Source organism: Dermacentor variabilis, chromosome 6 (assembly GCF_050947875.1).
Source record: "Dermacentor variabilis isolate Ectoservices chromosome 6, ASM5094787v1, whole genome shotgun sequence".
NCBI lineage: Eukaryota > Metazoa > Arthropoda > Arachnida > Ixodida > Ixodidae > Dermacentor > Dermacentor variabilis.
The window spans coordinates 115,938,227-115,959,659 of NC_134573.1; the positions used below are offsets into that span (position 1 = coordinate 115,938,227).

The window sequence follows — 21,433 nt, forward strand, 5'->3', positions numbered from 1 at the left end:
AGACTGTTAAGCGAAAACAAGTGGTGCTCACTTCTTAAAAGGTAACATCTGGGCAGACTTACCAACAAGGGCCCCCAAACTGAATTCTGTTACTTTGATGCTACATCGTGTGGGTCGTGCTGGAATTTTTGGTGCCTCTGTCTGCTGCACGACTTGCTTGAGTATTGTCAATTCTGATTTGTTATGCTCATGCATGGAAGCTGGGCCTCGGCTTACAAGAGCGTTCCCTTACCTACAAGGTCGCGCTTCACTACAGCAACCTGGCCATGAGCCTTTTCAACTACTGGCACGCCTGTTGCACTAACACGACTGAAGGCTGAGTACAACACGAAAACGAGAGCGATAATCTCCACTGCTGCACTAGAACACAACGATCTGCTTTACACTCGGCAAACGTCATTCGAATAGTCACTGCCGTGTGGTGTGACAAGCATCCTTCGGTACAAAAAGACCGACACGCCGAGGCTAAAAAGCTCGCAGTATTTTTTTTTTTTTGGCTTAAGTTCTCAGAAGCAGTATACAGATACGAAACTTTTAAAAGTGCACCTTATCACTGTATTCGACCTGACTTCGCGCAAACTGGCCAGCTGCGGCCTCCTCAACCTAAAGCAAAACATCCGTGGCGAACAAGCTCGACACCTCGTTCCTGCTTGTCACGTTTTTAATGTCGTTTGCGCTTTTGAATAACTTTTACTACGCTACGATGGCCCAAACACGAAAAGAAATAGTTTGAAATCCGAAGAGTCGACGTAGCGAACAGATCAGGATAGCCTACGACGGTTTACTGCGCAGCTCGCCGGGCCGCGGTAGGTTTCGAAAGAACGATCACAAACATCCACTAAGTGCAAGAAAAACAGCACGTCGTATATACCTTTTCTCTCGTCCCCACACAAAGCCGGAACGCCACCACACACATTCGAGCCACACAATCACAGAGCAAAGTGCACCCAGTAGGGGCTGCGCAGCCCTCGTTAGAAACAAACTGATTCGAAGCGCCGGAGTGCTCGCTCCTGCCTCCATAGCTGGCTTCTCCCCCACATCCTGCGCCGCCGCCGGGACGCTAGAACAACTAGGGCAGATTCGTTAGCGGCGACTTGAAGAGAAAGCAAGAAAGCATGCTGATAGGTCAAAACATCAGTAAAAACCTGCACTCTTGCGATTGAAAATCCAGAAAGTGAAGGGAGGCATTGTTTGCTTGGAGACGGACCTGTCAATCATTAGGCTGTCGTCGCCCATCCATGGGATCAAATGTTTGCCGCGGTCAATATGCATCGCCTTTTCGTCGTCCCTGAACAGTTTGCACGAGTAACCGAACACTAAGAGGTCGTCGTCCGACTTTCCACTGCGTTCACTACTCGCGGCCCACGTTCGGCCATTAGCTGAGACCGCCATTTTGTTATGTAATGCAACGATCCGCACAATGTTAGCCAGCTTTACCGAAACGGATCGCGTAAACTGTGGTTCCTTGTGAGCGTTGCTGTTCTCAGTTCTCAGTGATAAAACTCGATGTTTATTACCTTATGAACTAAATTATTATACACGCACGAAATATGATGCACATGTTTTATAGATAACTCAGAGTGACGAAAGCTGTGTTGGTCAGTTTCGGTTTCGGTAGATTTATTTGTTCATTTATTTCACAGTGTCACGTGAATGAGGGGGAGGGGGCTATACAAAAATGAAATTGAAGTTAATTATATTACAGCAAAGTAACAACAATGTACAAATTTAGGCCATGACCCGAATCTGGAATTAAAACGGATTTACAAGTGAGGGTAAAAATGTAGAAATGGCAAAACTGCAACGTACATATCGTAAACATAACAGTAATCAAGTAATTTATACATTGATAATCATGCGAACAAGCGGCGAAGGTGTACATAATGAGCAGTTAAACTAATTCTTCGTTTAGGAGTTCTTGGAAGGATGGGAAACGTTTTGAGTAGCAATGTGTGATGGCAGGGTATTCCGCTCATTTATTGTTCAGAGGATGAAGGAATTGGCATGAGGTAATGAACGACAAGTTGCATGTTTTGTCTTCAAAGCATGATCTGTGCGGGGCAAGAAGGCTGCGGATGGTTCGATGATAACGAGATGTTCATTTGAGAGATCGCCAGGCGTTTGTGCGCAGGCGCGAAAGAGAAAATCTGGGAGCTTTTGCTCTGACTCTCTGCCTAGGCAGTACGGAGGAGGTTTCTTAGCGCGCGTTGTATTCGTTTGTCCACGTTACCAGCACGGCAACTCGCCGTTTTCCGTCCGCGGGCCGCCGTGCGGCGTTCCCATGGGCGTTCCTGATTCTGTAATGGCGTTTTTCACGGGTAGATCTGGAGCGGCCGCCGAAATCCGCGAGCGAGCGCTCGGGTTTCCCAAATCCGAATCGGCCAGCGGAGCGCAAAAACGCTCCGCAGGGGATCACACAGGAAGTCTGCGTACACGTTGCACAAACCGGTTCCGGAAACCATGCCCGACTTCCGCTCTGTGCGTTTCCACGGCAACCAAACTCACCGTCCCCCGTGTGTAATTTGAGCGCGGCAGTCGCATAGTCCGTCATTTCCATGTCGCACCCGCAAGTATTGTGCATAGCCAACGTGCATGGAAGGCTTCGTACAGCACCTGCGTCACATCGTAATCGCTGTCGTCCGAGCACTCATCGCTAAACGCGAGCACTGCAGCAGCACCGAACGCAGCCATTTTGCGAAAATATTGTGCGTACCAACCGGGTACCGATTTCGCTTGAAGACAGAAGTGACGCGGGTTATTTCCGCCCGAATCCGCGCCTCGGCGGCGGAGCAAGTGATAGCGATCCGGCGCGGAGCGAGTTGATCCGAAACGACCAGTGGAACGCGCGAACCCGCTCCAGATCGACCAGTGAAAAACGCCATAAGAGTCCACCTAGTGCACTGTCCATTTCGGCCGCTGCTGATTGGATGCAGCTGTACGAGAGAGGAGGAGACGAGCGGCCCCAGCCAATCAGCAGCGGCCTAAATGGACAGTCCACTAGGGGGGACTTTTACAAAAGGTCTCTTCGATTTGGCTGCACTGGCTGCACTAGTTCCGTGATAGTTCCGCCACCGTGCAACGAGCGCGCAAGACCGGTTCCAGCAGTTCACAACACTAGCGCCGCACTGTCGCTGTCAAAACGAATAGGCAAGTTCACAAAATGTGCAGGCCTTGTCGTCTGCAGCGCGTCGCCAGCCTCGCTTCGCCGGCTCCCTAGGCGGATTCTTTGCGCCGGGTGCTCCACTGATTCGTGCTACTTTTTTTTCTTTTTCTTGTGTCGTGCATCGGACTTTTCGTGCGTGTGTGATCGAGATGGCTGCCTGCTTGCAAGCGGCTATGGAGCTGTTAGAGTCCGACAGCGACGAAGAATTGGACGAGATGTGCATTTTACTTGCATGTGGTGTCGTCAGAAACGATCGTCATCGTATCCCGGGTTACTGTGAAACTGTAGTGAACACGTACTTCGAAATGGAGTTCAAGAGACTCTTCCGGCTGTCTAGAAGGACTTTCGATGAGCTGAGCGCTCGCTTCATGGCATCCGCCTTCTTCCCTGATGCTGTACAAGGAAGGCGGCAGATTTCGGCTGAAAAAACATGCCTGATAGCTTTAGTCTACATAGGCTCCCAGAGCTCAATGTACGCTATTGGCGATAAATTTGACGTGACGGAGTCGTCGGTGCATGTCTGTGTCAACCGAGTTGTCAAGTTTTTGCACGGCATCAGAGACGAAGTAATCTGCTGGCCTGGCAGCGCGGAGATTGCCCGCGTGAAAGCCGGATTCCTTGCGAAGAGTGGTGGCAAGGGGCCCCGGAACACTATAGGGTGCATCGATGGATGTCATGTAGAGATCCTTAGGCCGGATCAATCTGCACATTCTTATTACAACCGGAAGAAGTTTCCGTCCATTATACTGCAGGGAACCTGCGACGACAAAAACAGATTCACGCACGTGTTCGTCGGTTTTCCGGGATCAACACACGATGCGCGTGTGCTGAGAGAAAGCTCCTTCTTTAAGAACGCATCCGCATTATGCGACAGTGGGTATCTTCTTGGGGACTGCGCTTACCCGCTAATGCCGTGGCTCATGGCCCCCTTCAGAGACAACCAGAACTGTTTTCCTTCGTGGAAAAGAAACTTCAATGGAAGGCATAGCCAACAAAGGGTGACCATTGAAAACACTTTTGGACTGTTGAAGCAGCGCGTTCGAAGGTTGTACTTCGTTGACGCCAAAACTGTAGTACAGAGCTGCTTCCTTGTAATGGCTGCCTGCGTTTTACACAATTTTTGTAATGAAGAAAGGGATTTTTTGGAAGAGTTGGAGACTTTGCCACCTTTCGACGATGCAGGAAACCGAGAGCCAACAGGTCATATTGACCCTAATTTGTTAGGCTACAGTGAGGCTCTGAGGGAACACATTGCAAAGCAGCAATGCTAAGGCAGCCTTGTTTCCATGAAGATTGTGTCATGCTACTGCCATGCTGTCTGTGTAGTGCTTGCATGAATTCTAGTGCTGTTCAAGTTGAAGTGAAGCGAATGAATGCGGAAACGTATTTTGAACGTTTCCTTTTCATTTGGGATATGTAGCACACACAGGTCACGAAATACCAAAGTGCAAGTGTTTATTGCTTGTTTGTTCGCATGACATCGATGAGCATGTCAAACTTGGCCATGCGCTCCTCGTGGCGCTTGGCTCTGGCTGCATCCAATTTCAGCAGCGTTTCGGCAAGGACATTGTTTGATGTCCTCTGCCTCTTCCTGGGGGGCATGCTGGCTGGCACCTTCTCCACGTCCCTGGAGGAGTCCATGTCCCTGGAGGAGTCCATGTCCCTGGAGGAGTCCATGTCCTCTGCGGCCACACTTTGCACACATGAATACAAACATTACATCACTTTCTGTAGTTTGCACCAAGTACTTCACTAGGAAACCAGCTGCACAAGAATGGACACATATGACATGCTTCTTTTGCTCTAACTGCTTAGGAAAATAATAAGCATTGTTTACAATGTAAATGTTATTCCAGCTTGTAGTCAGTGCTTAGTCTTGTCATGTGTGTTCCTTCTCATGTACCAAATTTAGTCTGCCATTCCAGTTGTAAGCCTACATACAAAGACAAATGCACTAATGTAATTAGTATACTTTGAGTTTCCTGCAGAGACTCCAGTCTCGAGGAGTGCTGGTGGTTTTATATGATGTTCTTTTTCCAACACCTTGGCCAGCTCCCTACATGGCGTAAGTTTTATTAGAACTATTCAGCAAGTCAGGTAGACATTTATTGGACTGGGTACTCACTCCTCATACTCGCACGGCACACGGTGGTGCCCCGATGTATTATTTTTTGTTCTCGCTCTTTTGTAGCTGCGCTCCAATGACTTCCATTTGTTTTCGACTTGGACAAACGAAAGGGTGCCTCCAAACTCGTCGTTGAGGAGGTTCGCCAACTTTGTCCACAACATCTTTTTTGTCCTAAAGAAATCAAGCCAGAACTGAAACACGTACTGCAGCAACAATTAAACTCAACTGCAATAACAGGGGTCACATTTACAAAAGCATGCTGGGATGAAATATGAAATGCACTTTGGTTTGTATTACAACGATTGCCAATGCATTCAAATACAGTAACCGCTCGGAAAAAATTCTCGCACTTTTGTCATTTTTTTTTTGCGTTTGCAAGCATGCTGCATAAAATCGGGGATGGACACATACCTGAATCCCCCTTTCTGGCCGACCAGGTCCTTAAGTTCAACATATTTGTCAATTAAAAAGCGCGTTCTTGCTGCGGTCCAAAGTTCGGAATCAGCTTCCGCAGAAGCAGGTATAGGTGCAAGTGCCTCTGCTGAGGTAGAGGCAGAGGCATCCATAGCGCTTTCGTCGGAAGCACATGGTTGGCTGGAAGGTGTGTGCTCAGCTTGAAACACAAGAGTGTAGCGTTGGCCGTCTGAAAAATAAAAAGAAACATAACGAGAACGAGCTGTAGACGCGCAAACTTAGCGAAGTGACTGAGAAATCGCATAGGGTTCATTTCCCTTGACAGCACCAGTCTGTGGCGTTAGCGTGGTGCGACTTTGCTTACGAGTACCAAAATGCTTCCTCAGGCGGTCAGTACGAGCGCAGGTACGCGCAATTCGTGCACACGTAAAAGAGAATCCAGTCAAGTTTGCTGTTCACTGCTTGAAGCCATAGCAGACAAACAAGACCGCGCACGTGCTTACCACGTTTTTTCAGTAAGCCATCGAACAACACTCACCTGCTCCCTCGTACAGGTATCCATTCCCATCAGGAATGTAGGAGCCATCGCTGCTAAGAACAGCCGTCACCGTCTTGGTAATGTCGCCGACAGCTATTTCCACCGTCGTCTGCTGCGCGCTTGGAAAAACACCCGCCATCGTGAACTGGCTGACACTTGCTCCGAAGTGCGTGCAGCGGAGTCGTGAACTCGTCGAGAACTAGGCCTGCACTTGTACAAAAAGAAGAGGAAAGTGCAGAGGGCGCGCGCTGCACTGGCAAAACGTATACGATAGTGCTGCACTCTCTGAACTCGTGCAGCTAGTGCAGCCAAATCGAAGAGACCTAAAATACGCCCTAAAGCTCTTAATGATTATCAAGGGACTTTAATACACCCCCCCCCCTTTTGTCCACTTCTCTTATCTGCACGCCTTACCCCTTCTTTGCATTAAGAAAGGATTTGTATATGCCTGTAGCTCGGTCATAGTAAAGCCCCTCCATACACGTTTCCGCCGACCAGGTTGCGCGTAGATGCAGGGGCTTTAGGTCATAGTGGAGGCTGCGCTCGGTTCAGCAGGCTCCGTAATTTCATCGCTACTTATCATACTTCACGATTTTGTGCTAGTGGGCTATGAAGTAAATATTTTCGTTCCTCCGCTGTCACGTCATAACAGCCGCGCTAGCCATGGGTATCGACCAAGAGAAGGAGCTTTTAATCATTTTTTTGGAGCTGAATTAAAATTATTTTGAAATGTTTGCAGCGTCCAATACCTTGTTGTGGGTGTCCTCGTATACCGAAGCAGCCTACAACAGTCTTTTTATAGCCTCAACATTTGGTGTCTCAACCCCGTTAAGTGGTTATGAAGTTTAGGGTTTTGCAGTAATTGAACTGTTTCGTAATGAGCATATTTTATGACAAGCCTATATGCACGAACAGAAAGCATGGGGAAACAGCTAGACAAAGCCCGCATGTACCACTGTACCATCATCTTAAAAAGCGCTCTTTCTTCATGCCCAGGAATAACGGGGACGTATGTGACAGTATTCTGACAACTAAGAGCAGGTAAAATATACTCTAATGTACCGAAAGGTGTACCTGCCCCGGTGGCCAGTGTAAACATGACGTACTGTTGTGAACATCCTCGGGGAAACACGAACGGACGACGACAGAGATACAGTTTACACTGTTATTCGGTCGTCGTCCGCTCAAGCCTTATATGCATGAAAATACAAAACGAATTTGGCTATGCGCCCATGATAATGTTGAAGCAAGTTAATGTCTAAGTTTGATCTACAGCTGCTGCAGTAGCAGATGAATGCGCAGTAGATAATATCGCTCGGGAATTTAGCCTTCGGTGCGCGTTAACGAAACCTGCAGGGTCCATTCCATTAACCCCGCACTTCGCGAACAAATTCTCGCCAGTTCAGTGACAGTTCGTGCTCGTGCGGAATCGGCATGGCACCTGCTGCACAAACGCCGAACTACCTTCCTGACGAGTGCACGGAATGCTGTGAAGTCGTGCTGCAGGAAGCCTGCACTGAGTGAAACGAATGGCGACATGCAGACGCCACTATGTTGAACTGGTGAAACGGATAGCTAAGTGCAGCACCTCGTGAACTAGTTCAGAGAGTGCAGGCGAATCGAATGGACCTCTAGAGCTCAAAATTCATAGACGCGTCCACAACGGCGTCTCTCATAGCCGTTGAGCGACTGACGGTAAATTCAACAAGAGGGGACACTCGGCGAAAACTGGCAACAGGAAATACGTCACGTTAGTATTAATGCCGTCCGTTAGCTGCCGCGAACAGCAAAAAAAAAAAAAAAAAAGATAGAGAGAATGTGAAATTAACAGACATTCTTTTAATACGTTATTCTTCCCTGCTATATATATATATATATATGACGAAAAGGTTTGCATCTAAATGAACTTATACTTTCCGGCTTATTTCCCTTGCGTCACCTATAGCAAATAGCTAACGACACGCCAGACGCGCCAGAAGCATGCGTCCTGCGCCAAACACGGCACTGAAGCGAGCGAGACCTGTTGCGCATGTGCAGTTCGCCTGTTCGGCCAACACCCTCTTTTGTTGGTTCGGCGACCTATCTCTCTCTCTCTCTCTCTCTCTCTCTCTCTCTCTCTCTCTCTCTCTCTTCTTTTTTGGATGCAGCCCGGTTTTTTGGGCTCCCGGCGTATTCTTGCGTTCCTTTTGCACTTCGACACGGCACCACTGCACTATTGGACTACGGCAAGGTGAGACATTTTGTTTGGCAGAATGCGTCATATTTCAAGCAATTTAGGCTTACGGCACGTTCCGAGACTTGTGGCGGAGTTAGCGAAAAACAGCTCGGCCGTCCTGGCGCAGTTAATATTAGTTAATGACTCGTAGTGGGAGACGTTTGCGACGCTTTTTATGGGTCGCAAACTAATTGGTGCTTATTTCGGCAGTTTTTGGGCACGCTCGAGACGTTTGCGACGCTTTTTATGGGTCGCAAACTAATTGGTGCTTATTTCGGCAGTTTTTGGGCACGCTCGCCACGCCCATAGCGTTGCGACGCAGTTAGCGAAAAGCAGCTCGGCCGTGGTGATAAAGTTAGTTTAGCATGTTCTGAATCTTAGTGGGACAAGTTCGTGAGGCATAGAGAGTTTTAGAATAGGGGCCCCAAACGTTTTGGGGCCCCAAAGAAATAGCGTCGAAGCCACTGCGCATGCGCAAGACGCAAACTCCGTTTGGGTTTTGCGTTGGGAACACTATTTCACCGATTTAGCGGGAGCCCAAATAGCGGCCCCAAAAGCTTTGCGTCGGCAAACATGGCGGCACCCATCGAAGCGACGGCTCTAGCCTAGCACAAAATTCGGTTCGATTCGCGGTAACGCGTGAAGTTCGCAAGCTAGAAGAAGTGATTGCGGTTATCGCTTTCTCTCAACTAGCGTGTGTTACGAAGATTGACTCATTAGACGCCGCTGATTTTGAATTCGATTGTGGATTTTATGGCTCGTAGGACTAACGCGGATAAGCTTGGCTGGTGAAGGCTAGTAAAGTTGGTTTGCTCAAAACTAACCGCAACTAATTGTTTGCTGCTTACAGAATAACCTCTAAATTGTAATTAAACGCGAATACACGCAAGTCAAAATTATTATTCCTATCATAAAATGGTATATTTTATTTAGTTATTTCTAATAGCTTTCCTTTGACGCCGTATTGGCGCTCTTCACTCCTACGTGCCCCAACGCTAACAGCCGAAAAGCTCTTTGGGGCTCCAAACTATTGGGGCCCCAATTCTAAAACTCCTTATTATGTGCCCGAAACAACGTACACCCTTTTTCGGTACTCACGCTTGTCGAAAACGTGACGAGCGATTGCCAAGACTGATAACACAGGAGTGTGTTTCTTGCGCCGGCAGAACGCGCAAAAGATAACGCTGAGTTGCTAAAAAACCAGGAACTCGAAAATTCTGTCTTCTGAACAACTCGAAACATGCTTTTCGGCCATAAATTTGTCTTGAGTGTGAGCAGAAGGCATTCTGCGATCGTCTAGCATGGTCTGGCTAAGAGCCTGCGTTGTGATCTCTGTGCACGTAGCGTATCATCGCATCGGCTGAGGCCAAGTTGTTTTGGAAACACGCAGTCGTCCGTGTATTTGTGCTCTTAAAGTGCAGGAAATAATGGCCGGGAATGGTGGATTGCTTGGAAATCAGATGTTTTCTTCGTTTTTTATGGTATTGTTTGGAGTGAGTCGGGTATCATCTGCACCATGTATGTAAAAGCGAATTGCTTTTGTTTGTAATGCCGCCCATTACCCACTTTCAAACGTTTCGCCTCTAAACGCAGTATTCATATAAGCTCTAAATACCAAAATGACACACCCGTGTAATTTCTAAGCTGATGCCATCCGGTGGAGTTTCGTACGAGAACTGATGCTTACCTGGTGCCACAACGTTGGATGAATGCACAAGAAGCCCGGAACAAGCGTTTATATAAAGCAACATAAACATTTGCTCATTTTAGAAGGCGTCTTGAGTACACTTTATGAAATTGTACGGGTCACACATTCGCTGGGGGCTAGTAAAGATCGTTCGCAATCATTTTTACTAAATAAGAAAACGACATCGCACCAAGACCGATTGGAAGAAGAATAAGCGCCGAGCAATGCAGACGTGGAAGCATTGGCTCCGTTTTTTTTTCATGCTCCGCTCGCCCATTTTGAGAGTACAACGAAAAGAAGCATATCACTGGATCCGCGAAGCTACGGCGAACCGACTGACACTAAGATTCGAGGTGGCGGGGCTTGTATTTTCACAATTTTACGGGACTTTTCTGCTCCTGCACGCCAAGTTATGCTTAGCGGAGAGAGAGAGAGTAAAACATCTTTATTATTGATATTTGAACAGCGAGAGCAGTGTGGGAGGAACCCTCAGTCCAGTGTCTCTAAGGTGATTCTGGCGATGTTTCGAGCCCATGGTATCACAGCTCACAGGACCTCGGGAGGTCCGTCGCAGAGGGCATCATCCCACAGCTCTTTGTTGCGTAGGGAGTAAAGGAGAATTGGCAAGGGAGGAAAAAGGTTTCCAGTGCACTCAACCGGGACGTGGAAGATTGTGGGCGAGCTGCCACAGCCAGGGCAACGATCTGCATAACAGTGTGGGTCGAATTTATTGAGAGAGACAAGATTGGGAAAAGTTGCGGTTTGTAACTGGCGTAATGCCACTGCTTCCTCCCGCGAGAAGGACGGCGGTGGTGCGGCGTGGGTGCGACGAATGCGTGTATAATGACGGAGTATGTCTTTAAAACGGAGCAAGGGATCCCCCCACTCTGAACTAGTCGCCTCACCACGCCGAGTCGCCCGGAGGGAAATTTCTCTGGCAACCGCACGTGCGCGTTCGTTACCCGGCAGCGAGGTATGACCAGGGGTCCAGAGCAAGTGGATGTGGGGAGGTGTGGTAGGTGCATTTTGCGGGATCTGTTTGAGAATTTGGTGCGCCGCTTTCAGGATGCTATGTCCTGATAAGAACGCCCGGCATGCCTGTTGCGAATCCGTCAATATATACACTTCCCCAGGAACACGGACGGCGTATCGAATTGCAAGAGCTACACCGAGAATTTCTCCGTAAGCGGCATTTGTTCCGCGAATTACAGCAGAGTCTCTCAGGGATTCGGTGCCATCCAAAACTACCGAGGTATACATATAGCCCTCTTGAGTGCGTGATGTGTCCGTGTATAAAGTATGTGTTTCCGGGATGTTTGCAAGCATGCGGCCAAGGTATCGTACACTGGCTTTGCGCCGTCCTTTGTCATGCTCGGGGTGCATATTACGTGGCAATGAATGAATACTTAGTGCTTGGCGTATCGCTGACGACAAGATCGTTGGTCGGGTTTCAGTCTCAAAGGGTGGGACAGAGAATCCTAGCCGTGTGAGAAGATGGCGGCCAGTAGGAGCGAGTAGGAGGCGCTGGCGCTGGCTGACCCAATGTGCCTCTAGCAGCTCGCCTAGTGTGTTATGTGTCCCTAAGTTAAGGAGACGGCGTGTGGAAGTATAGTTCGGGAGGCCATGGGGCCAGCTTCGTCGCTTTTCGAATCATTGCGTCTATGCGAAGTTGTTGCGCTTGGGTCAACCGCTGAAATGGGAGATGGTATGTAAGGCGGCTGATCACGCATGCCTCCGCCAAGCGCAGCAGGTCCTCTTCTCGAAGGCCCGAGACCCTGTTGGAGACCCTCCAGATCATGGCCAGAATTTGCTCAACCTGTCTGCATACAAGGGCAACAGTATAGTTAGACCTTCCATCCGCTTGGACGTGTAGGCCGAGGATGCGAGCGCGATTAACCTGTGGTATGGGTATGCCATCCACGTGCACAGTGATAGGGGTAGTAGAGGAACGGCTGTGGGGGCGAATGATTATGAGCTCCGACCTTTCCGGAGCCCATCTTAAGCCGCATTTTCTCGCGTACTCGGAAACTGTGTCGACTGTTTGCTGCAGTCGGATCTGGATGGCTCCGTCGGAACCGCGTGTCGACCAGATAGTAATGTCGTTCGCATAAATAAACTTGATGCAGATGTATTTATTGAAACGCACACAACTGAATCATTTGAGCGTAAACTGTCATGTGTTTGCTGAATGCATTGCTTGTTTATTGCGGAACTGGGCTTACGTGTTTGTGGAAAATTCCTTTTCCCCCATCCCTGTAACAGCCCGCAAGGGCTAACAGTATTGGAAATAAATAAATAAATAAATAAATAAATAAATAAATAAATAAATAGCATGGGCGAAATCAGGGATCTGGTCGAGTAGCCGGGGGAGCCCTGCGAGAGCGATATTGAATAGAGTAGGGGAAATAACTGGGCCCTGGGGTGTCCCACGTCCTACAAGGCGAATCGTACCGGATAGATGCAGGCCCATTCCTACGGTGGCTGTGCGATCTCGAAGAAATGCGCGGATATAGTTGTACATACGAATTCCACAGTGCGAATGTGCAACATTGCGAAGGATGAGGTCATGTTCAACATTATCGAATGCGAATGATTTTTCTTCGAGGAAGGGCTGCTGACGCCGCAAGAGTACATGCTCCATGAGCGTACCAATGCAGGATGTTAGGGAGATGGGCCGTAAGTTTTCAACCTTAACAAGCTTGGGGAAGCACTCGGTCCTCCCTCGATCCCAATGTGAGGGAAACGTTCGACCAGTCATCGTAAACAAGTCGCCTCTCTGCGCGAGGGATTACACGCACACACTTCCGCACAGGTTCACGGTCCTCAACCGACGTCAGACGGACTTCGTAAAACTCGAGGCTTACGTCAGGAAAGGCGCCTTTTATTTCCCGAGCTGACCCCCGCAGCGCGGCCGCCGGTTGCCCGTTGTCTTGCGTCTTGAACGGCGCGTGGGAAGGGGCCTCGAACTACGTTCCCTCGGGGACTCCCTTGTTCATAGCAGACCAGATCGGCGGTGGCGGGTTCAGGCACAAAGCCTGCTTCGTTGAACTTATCTTCGCTCCAGCGACGGAGAGTCGAGGGCGCGCGTATTGTTCTCCACACACAGTCGACTTAGTGACGCCGTGGCTATAGGTTTGCGGTGGCGTTCCAGGAAAAGTTGACGCCGCTGTCGCAACTGGTTGGCAAAACTTGCACCTCAGCGGGCCGTTCTTAAGAGCGCCTCCATGGCCCGGAAAATCTCGACTGTCCAGCGCTCACAACCACTGGGCAGGAAGAGAACAGCTGGTGGCCAGGGGGTGATGCCTTGGCTCGCAGCGACCACTTATGTAGTGATGTCACCGCTCCAAAACATCCAACAAGGACAGGAAACTGCAAAACGAACCCCACAACACGGCTCTGCGCCGAGATGACGTACCTTGGATCTCACTTTAGACCCGCTAGGCTTCAAAGAAAACATAAATGCTGAAACAAAAATGCTGCATTTCGCTATGTCATCGTGCTGACAAATTCAGCAATCATGGAGGGAATTCTGCTGAATGAGAGGGGATCTTCATGGCTTAACAAAATTAACAATAGTAACCCTAAAATTTAGGTGGGACCCTTAAACGCTGAATTCAAATTAGCCTGCTCAAACCCTCCGCATTGCTATGCAACTTTCCCTTATATCTAACGGAGAAGTTGTACTCTTGGAGAGTGAGATTCCATCGGAGCAAGCGGCCATTTTTGTGTGACATTTTATTGAGCCACGTCAGAGGACAGTGGTCGGTCTCGAAGATGAACTTCGCTCCGTACAAGTAACACAACTTCTGGGCGGCCCAAACTAAACAAGCGCATTCCTTCTCTGAAGGGCTGTAGGCTTCCTCTCTTACATTTAGTTTACGGCTGGCATAGAGGATAGGATGCTCCTCGTTATCGTCGCCGACCTAAGTACCACGCCCATACCTCTGTCACTTGCATTGCATTGAACTATGAATTCCTTTGTGTAGTCTGGCGCGCAAAGCACAGGACGAGAAACCAATAGCGTTTTCAAACTTTGGAAAGCGTTCTCTTTGTCCTTATCCCAATGTATGCTACCCGGTGCTCCCTTACGGAGGGCGTCCGTTAATGGACCTGCCATTTGCGAGTAATTCGGAATGTACCGTTGATAGTACCCCACAAGTCCCAAAAATGAACGAAGGTCTGTTTTCGTGCCCGGCTGAGAAAATTCTCCAATCGTAGCTATTTTCAGCTCGGCCGGCCGTCTCGTGCCCTGGCCGACAACATGGCCCAGATAAGAAACGTGCGAACAACCAAATCTACACGTTTCCGCTTTCATCGTTAAGCCAGCTTCCCTCAACCGTGAGAACACCTGCTTGAGGTGCGATACGTGTTGTTCCCAGCTGTCCGAAAAAATTGCTACATCATCAAGATATGGCGAGGCGAACTCCTGCAAGTCTTTTAGGACAATATCCATTAACTTAGAGAAGCTAAACGGGGCGTTCTTCAGCCGGAAGCTGAGTGCGAGAGGCTGAAAAGTGCGTACAGGTGAGATGAATGCGGCATAGCGGCTAGCACTTTCTGAAAGGGGAACTTGCCACTACCCCCACACGAGATCTATAGTTGAAATGTACTTCGCAGCGCTAACTCTTTCAATTCGTTCCTCAATGTTGGGTATCGGGTACAGCTGATCCCTTGTGATGGCATTTAACTTCCTGTAGTCAACACACGGACAAGGGTCCTTGTTAGGGGTTTCTACCAGTATTAGCGGTGACGTGTAGCCACTCTCAGCGTGCTCAATAACTCCAAACTCTAGCATGCGCTGTATCTCTGCCTCCATAATAGCTCTGTCTTGGAGACACCCTGTAAGGCTTTGATCTCACGGGTTCGATTGATGTCAGCTCTAGTTCATGTGTTATTAGTTCGTTTCTACCTGGCCGATCGCTGAATCTGTCGATATATTCCCCTAACACCCCTTTTAGCTCATCTATAGCTGCTCGGGTCTTAGAGCGTGCGAGCTTACCGAATGTTTTCCTACTTCTTCTAGGCCGATTTTAGAGTTGGAGGTCGCCTTATACTCCTTGTGTCGACGCTGCCGAGTATCGTGACCGAGACGCTATGACAGCGGCTGTACTAGATCAGCAAAATCAAATCATCGCGGCAAGCTCAGTTATTACAAGCTCACCAGAAATCGGGGAGGATGTCGCAATCGCCTTGGCGTACGCTTCCTCCGCAGCCAAATTCACCGTCAGCGACTGTAAGACAACTCTACGAAATTTCGCGAAATGGCGCATTTCGCCTGAAGCCCTCAAAATTCTGGCCAGGGTACCTGAAATCCGGCAGAGATGGACGCAACTTGTTTGGGAACTCGCGCACTCAGGTCCTCCCGGAAACGAAGCTGCTCGCCGTGCGGCTCGAGAACTGGCCATCCGCAGCCGCACGACAACCTCTTGCGATGAGCAGTTCGAATCCCTCCGCAGCTCATACAGGGACCGGATGGTATCCTACAAGGAAATTCTAGAATTCTATCGGCAGGCCAGGGAGCATTAAACTGCCGCTCGCAAAAATTTAGATAAAAAGCAATCGGTTACCTTGTGCATTTTACAGACGCACACTTTCCCAAACCCAGTGACGTACAGTCACCTCTATCCCAGGCTATATACAGCGAATTGAAAATTATGCGCAGGTAGAGCCGATCTTCACCACATCATGTGGGCATGCCCCCTGATAAGGAACAGAAACCGCACTAGCTTATTGCCTCCCCTTCCCATCACTGCCCTATAGCAGTGCGCGACTGCACTGCTCAGCTCAGACTTGGATTTACAACTCCGGGTGGTCCAGATGACCGAAGACTTTGCCAAAGTGCAAGGCCTGGCCCCCGGCTGAGGTAGAAGAGGGCGGGCCCTGCCACTCCCCTCGTCCCTTAACTCCATCTCGGACAAAATAAAGTCTATACTACTACTACTGCAGATAATGACTCGCAACGAGCAACTTATAGCAGCAATTTTATCTAAAAATTGGTTCGTTCTTCGTGTTTCCATTTTGTCTTTGATGTGAAGGTCTTCTAGTCACCAACGATGTGGAATGAACGAGCAAGCATACTCGGCCGCTGAGCGGCGCCGTTTCCTGCAATCAAGAGAAGCGGCTTTCCTGCTCAAGATGGATGCGTCGGTGGGCAAGATGGCGGATCTACGTGCAAGCTCTGCTCCCGTGAGGAGCATGTAAAGTAATTCTAAAGCACATAGCCGCCGAGCGCGATCTGTTAAGCGTCATGAACGCTATCGGTGCGCACAACCACCATCCAATCCAATTCGAACCACTACAGTTGAGAGGTTTCCGCCATTTCCTGAAGTCTGGGAGTTGCACGTGAGTCGGTGACGTCAGCATTGTTCTTCTTCGTGTCGCTTCACTATGGGGCGATATTTAAGCAGCATGGCTGCCTTCAAAGAGGAAGGCCGGTCACACCGGCGACGCGGCTTGCTATGAGGCAATGATCAACGAGGTCAGTGTTGACGTCGACTCTAGATTCAGCTGTCGTGTGCAAGGGAAGGACCTTTTCAGTTCTTGCTTGTGTAAAACGCGTGCTCTTACTAAAACGGTAAGGGCCGTTTCTAAGTGATATTTTATTTGAGGCTATAGTCACTGGTGTCATAACCTAGACTTACTGCCATATCATTTTCATTTATTTTTCTATTTAGCTTCTAGTATATGGCGTCATAACCCCCATTTACAACCATTTAAATTTTATTTTTTTAGTTAGCACCTAAAACACTCTCTCGGTAAGTTTCCGCACCCAATTATCGTGATTGATTGATTGATTGATTAATTGAAAACATTATTATTCCACCGAGCTGGGGTGCCCGCCTCTTAACCTACACGTAGGTGGGGGGGGGGGGGGGGGTGGCGGGGCGAAGCAGTCCCCGCGCGTTGAGGACGGTGAGCCTTCACGGCCTCGACGTCCAGGCGGATCACTCGACACTGGTCGTTGGGTAGGAATTTAATGCGATAGAGGTGCCCCGACTGACAAAAAGGACATTCCGTTATACGTGCGTAAACGCTTCCGAATCGCCCCCTACCCTAAAAATACGCATCCTATCTACAACAGAGGACAGCTCACAGGGCTAATTAAGGCTCCAGTAAATAAACTTAAAAACACACCGGCGCATAACGTAGCGTACGTGGACGCTGCTTGCGGCAGAGACGGGGCTGCGGTATACATCGACGGTGGTTGATGGCGACGGGTGCGTTAAGATAGCGTGCTCCACGTGCACGAGGGACCCCTGTACAGCCGAGGAGGTTGCAGTAGCGCTCGCGGGTACAAAAGCGAGAGTAATACTATGCGATAACAAATTAGCTATCCGAAATATTAACAAAGGGATAATCTCGGAAGAGGGCCTCCGAATTCTGCTCAAAAAAGAAATTATCGGGAGCTCTCTCCCCAACTATATACGCATAATGCTCGCGCATCACTGCGCAACCATTATTAAAAAGAAACGGTACGCAGACTTTATTCGAGGCTGGTCGCGTGAGAGTTTTTATATATCGTTAACTCGATGTAAAGAGGCGTGGTCCCTTAATTTCGGCGCAAGAACGCTGCTTGAAAGCTACAGTACAGGCAGTGCTAACTTGTCTCCCAGTCGATGTGATTATGAGTGTCTCACAAGAGAACAATTTACAAAACAACACGTTATAAAACCAAGCCATTCAGAATATAAGTGCCGCTATTGTTAATTTTAGGGGTGCGCGAATATTCTCTGTTTCAAATACGAACTGGATATTTTACACTAACAATTCGTATTCAAAAATCAGTGAGCGTGCAGCTAGTCACTCGGCTCTCTGCAACTTACAGGTTGGTGGCGCTTTTCTTGTGTGTGGTGTTAACCTTGTTGGCCACGCGTCCATCGCTGTCATTTGTGTTGATTGGAGTGTTTCCAATCATTCTCCGTATGGTTCATGCAGACAAGTGTTAAAGGAAGTGTTTACCCTGTCTTGAATATTTGGCTATCTCTGGTTTTATTAAGTGTATAGAATGTGAAAACGAATACCACATGAGTAAATGCTCAGGGGAGAATGCAGATTTGTTTAAGGCGAAATAGGAGTCGCTCAAGACCACGTGAAAATGAACCTCTTCGTCAACCTTGCGGCTAAGAGGAGCGAGTGCCAGGAAGTCTTGCCTGGCTGATAATGTCCTGGAAGCACTGGCAAGTATCAACATGGATGCTCGATTTGTTAGGCCCCTTATCAAGAAAAGTAGATGGGATTGAGTCTTCTACAGGCTATGATGTAGTTAAAGAAAAATGAAATTTTGGAGGTAGTCAAGAAACAGGACGACCATAAAAACACTTATTAAACGTGTTGAGGTACTTGAAACGAATGTAGGAAACGAATAGGTGGCAGTTATCTGCAAGGCTGTAAACGATCTTGTGTGGCGAAGCAGACGCTTCAGCCCTGAAATCAATGGGCTCCTGAAAAAAATCGCGAAAAGCTTTGGCTACCGTAGATGAGGTTGCTTGTAGAATCAAACTACCCTAGTTTACAGTACACTCATTTGCGTCTATACACAGGGCCTCTGCCAGAGGCGGTAAAGAACTTGGGAAAAATTGTACGTTGTCTGCACCAAAAAGAGCGTGCCTAATGGCTTTCGCTGAGCCACCTCCTAAGGAAACGTGGTGTTTATCACCGAAAATCAGATTTAAGCAAACAGAGAGCTGTTCGCAGCCTAAACGGTGGACCAGAAAGGCCGAGTTGAAACCTGCCTGGGATAAAGGTGGCAAGAACCTACTTCCCAAGGCTCCAGCGTGCGAGAGCGCCAAATGCGCCCAAAAAATCCGGCGGTGTAGTCTGTAGGAACGGTACGGCGCCTAGAGTCCCGTTAGCTGCGACGCCACGTCACGAACACGCCTCGACGGAGCAGAGCAAGTGAAAGGAAACACCTGCTGGCGCGATAGCGTAGTGGGTGATGCGTCAGGGGAGAGGGCATTACTGCGACGTGACGTCACCCTCGCTCTCGCTCTCGGAAGCTTGTGTTGTCCGAGTGTTCTTGGTCTGCACACGAACTCGCCTACGTTCTGGCTCCGCCTCGGTAAGCCCTAATCAAAACGCGCCAAGCGTCTCAACGCGCTCGCTTGCGCGTGAGGAGTTGATGAGTTGAATCCTTTCGCATTCACAACTCATAAGTGCTTAGGTGTCCTCGGATATATTATTCTGCGCGCACTGGAAGATCTTGCAAAGCTACCGTGATGTAATCAAAAAGTTACACGTTTTATCATACGAATTTTAATGATGTACCAGGAATATTCGGAGCCCTGTGACCTGAATCCACCTATGAAAACATTCTGCATCGCCCGTAGCTGTCTTGCATCTCAACATGCACTCTACTCGCTGATAAAATAAATAAAGAATGAAGAAATAAGGATGATAAGTGATACGTGGTTCACTAGTAGCAATCATTCCATGCCGCTAGCGGGTTATATAGCTTTTAAGTAAACGGATAATCTAAACCAGTAGCAGGTGTTTATAATTAAAGTGTAATAGAGAGAGACAGAGAAAATGGGAAAGACAGGAAGGTTAACCGGAGGGGAAGATCCGGTTTGCTACCCTACGCTGGGGAAAGAGGGGAGGGGGAGGTAATGTGATAAAGTAGAGATAAAGAAAGGAGTACAGACATACAATCACAGTCAGTCACTGTCGCTGCGTACTGTCACCGCACAGCGCAGTTGCACTTGCAGCACTATGAACATCTGTTCATGCTATAGCCGCTTGTCCAATTCTGTTGCAATTAAAGTGTTAGATTTATTATTAACTAATGGCTGAATGGTCATTATCTACTCCGCATTTGGATGTCGTATGGGCTAAGTGTAAAACCTTTTGTCTTTTCAGTCTTGTGCAAACCTCTTTAAGGTGATCTCTGTTGGTTTTTAGACAATCTTTTGTTTGTTTGCAGATACCATGGTACTCGGTGGCAATATAAGTACTGATATTCTATCTAGAACTGCCAAGCAAAGCATCTACTAATGTGGCTTGATTCTCATTGTTTTTTAATGTCAATAAAATTCTTACGCGCATTACTGTAAACATCGAAGTTACAATTCGGCTGTTCATAACAAATTTTCCATACGAGAGTTTATTAAGCGTATAATTAGTGCTGCCGTTAGGGACCACCTACCAACATAGTTTAATTATTTACAATGATAATAGGCCTGTGTAAAAACGCCTTGAAAGCTTTATTACTTCGTCTATCACACTACAAAGCCTAGCTCATTCTAGAATGGAAACTGCATCCACGCATATATAGGCTGAACCTGTTGCCTTGGTGTTCATGAATTGAGCATTTTCAAGAGTCCTTTATTAAGGGATTTTTTTTAAATATACAAAATCATTTCTCGTACAAGGAAGTAAGGAAACCAAAACACGCTCGGAAGCCGTGGATGACCAAAAAGCTACTCAACGTGGTTAAGGCGAAAAATAAGCTGTATCAAAAGTTTTTAAGTAGTAGCGTCACACAAACACTTCGTTCTTTTAATAAGTATCGCAATAATCTGAATAGGCTGTTGAAACACGCAAAACGGGTCTACTGTACACCCAGAAGTGCATATTTTTTGAGCTGGTTGGTTCGTTCCAGTAATTAAGGTATAGCGCTGGGTTCACACGGACACGAAAGACGGCCGGACGTGTCGATGCCGTGTCGATGACATCGGTGCGGCCGCCGCAGCCGGAAATGCGGTCGCGGCGGCCGCATTTCGATGCGGCGAAATGTAAGAACGCCAGTATGCCGTGCATTTGGTGCACGTTAAAGATTCCCAGGTGGTCAAAATTTCTGGAGTCCCTCAATACGGTGTGCCTCATAATCATATGGTGGTTTTGGCATCTAAACCCACACAATATCTCTCACTGAACCGTCTGGGCGATGTATACTTTTCCACAAGATAGGGGCAAACAGTGTGCAACGGACGATCTATACTTGAAAACTCCAGCGTATGCTTAAGCGTGCAATTCAATTGATTTGCTTTATTTTGTTTGTGAAACTCTACGACCTAGTCCGGTAGATATTTTACCGAGCTTGTTATACCACAGACAAGTGGGCAAGTTAAGTGCACTTACGGGGAGTGCATTTTGGGACCTTGAGTGACACTTTTTTTTTCGCTTTTGTCTGCGTACATCTTTGGAGAGCCGACATGGTTCGTGGTACGGATGCAAGTAGCCGTGCCTCTGCCGGGAATGGCGACTTCAGTGGCGGCTGCGTCTAGGAAGCGGACCGGCCTCCAGAGGGGCACCGACGGCGATGACACCAGTGTCTACTCGCTAAGCAGTGA

The 21,433-nt window shown here is 48.3% G+C and overlaps 2 protein-coding genes across 6 annotated transcripts in view; both read right to left on the reverse strand.

The window, feature by feature from the left end:
* The window catches only part of LOC142585073 (splicing factor, suppressor of white-apricot homolog), a 56,894-nt gene extending 55,502 nt beyond the window's left edge, over positions 1–1,392 (reverse strand). For 3 of the 5 annotated variants that reach the window (XM_075695560.1, XM_075695561.1, XM_075695559.1), the window contains exon 1: positions 1,208–1,392. In XM_075695560.1, coding sequence (XP_075551675.1) covers positions 1,208–1,392 — 185 coding nt within the window. The other 2 variants (XM_075695562.1, XM_075695563.1) reach the window with 2 other exon arrangements.
* A 3,226-nt stretch (positions 1,393–4,618) lies between these two features.
* Positions 4,619–6,531, reverse strand: LOC142586264 (uncharacterized). Its single transcript, XM_075697512.1, has 4 exons — positions 6,244–6,531; positions 5,703–5,934; positions 5,289–5,462; positions 4,619–4,856 (listed from the first exon to the last, which is right to left on the reverse strand). The coding sequence occupies exons 1-4, from the start codon at positions 6,380–6,382 to the stop codon at positions 4,619–4,621; spliced, it is 783 nt and encodes a 260-aa protein (XP_075553627.1). The 5' UTR covers positions 6,383–6,531.
* Positions 6,532–21,433: the final 14,902 nt, after the last annotated feature.

Coding starts and splice junctions, on each gene's coding strand:
- LOC142586264 (XM_075697512.1), bottom strand. CDS start 6,382: ATGGCGGGTGTTTTTCCAAGCGCGCAGCAGACGACGGTGGAAATAGCT. Junction 5,463..5,702: donor GGCCAGAAAGGGGGATTCAG/GTATGTGTCCAT, acceptor TGATTTCTTTAG/GACAAAAAAGATGTTGTGGA. Junction 4,857..5,288: donor GTGCCGTGCGAGTATGAGGA/GTGAGTACCCAG, acceptor ATGTGTGCAAAG/TGTGGCCGCAGAGGACATGG.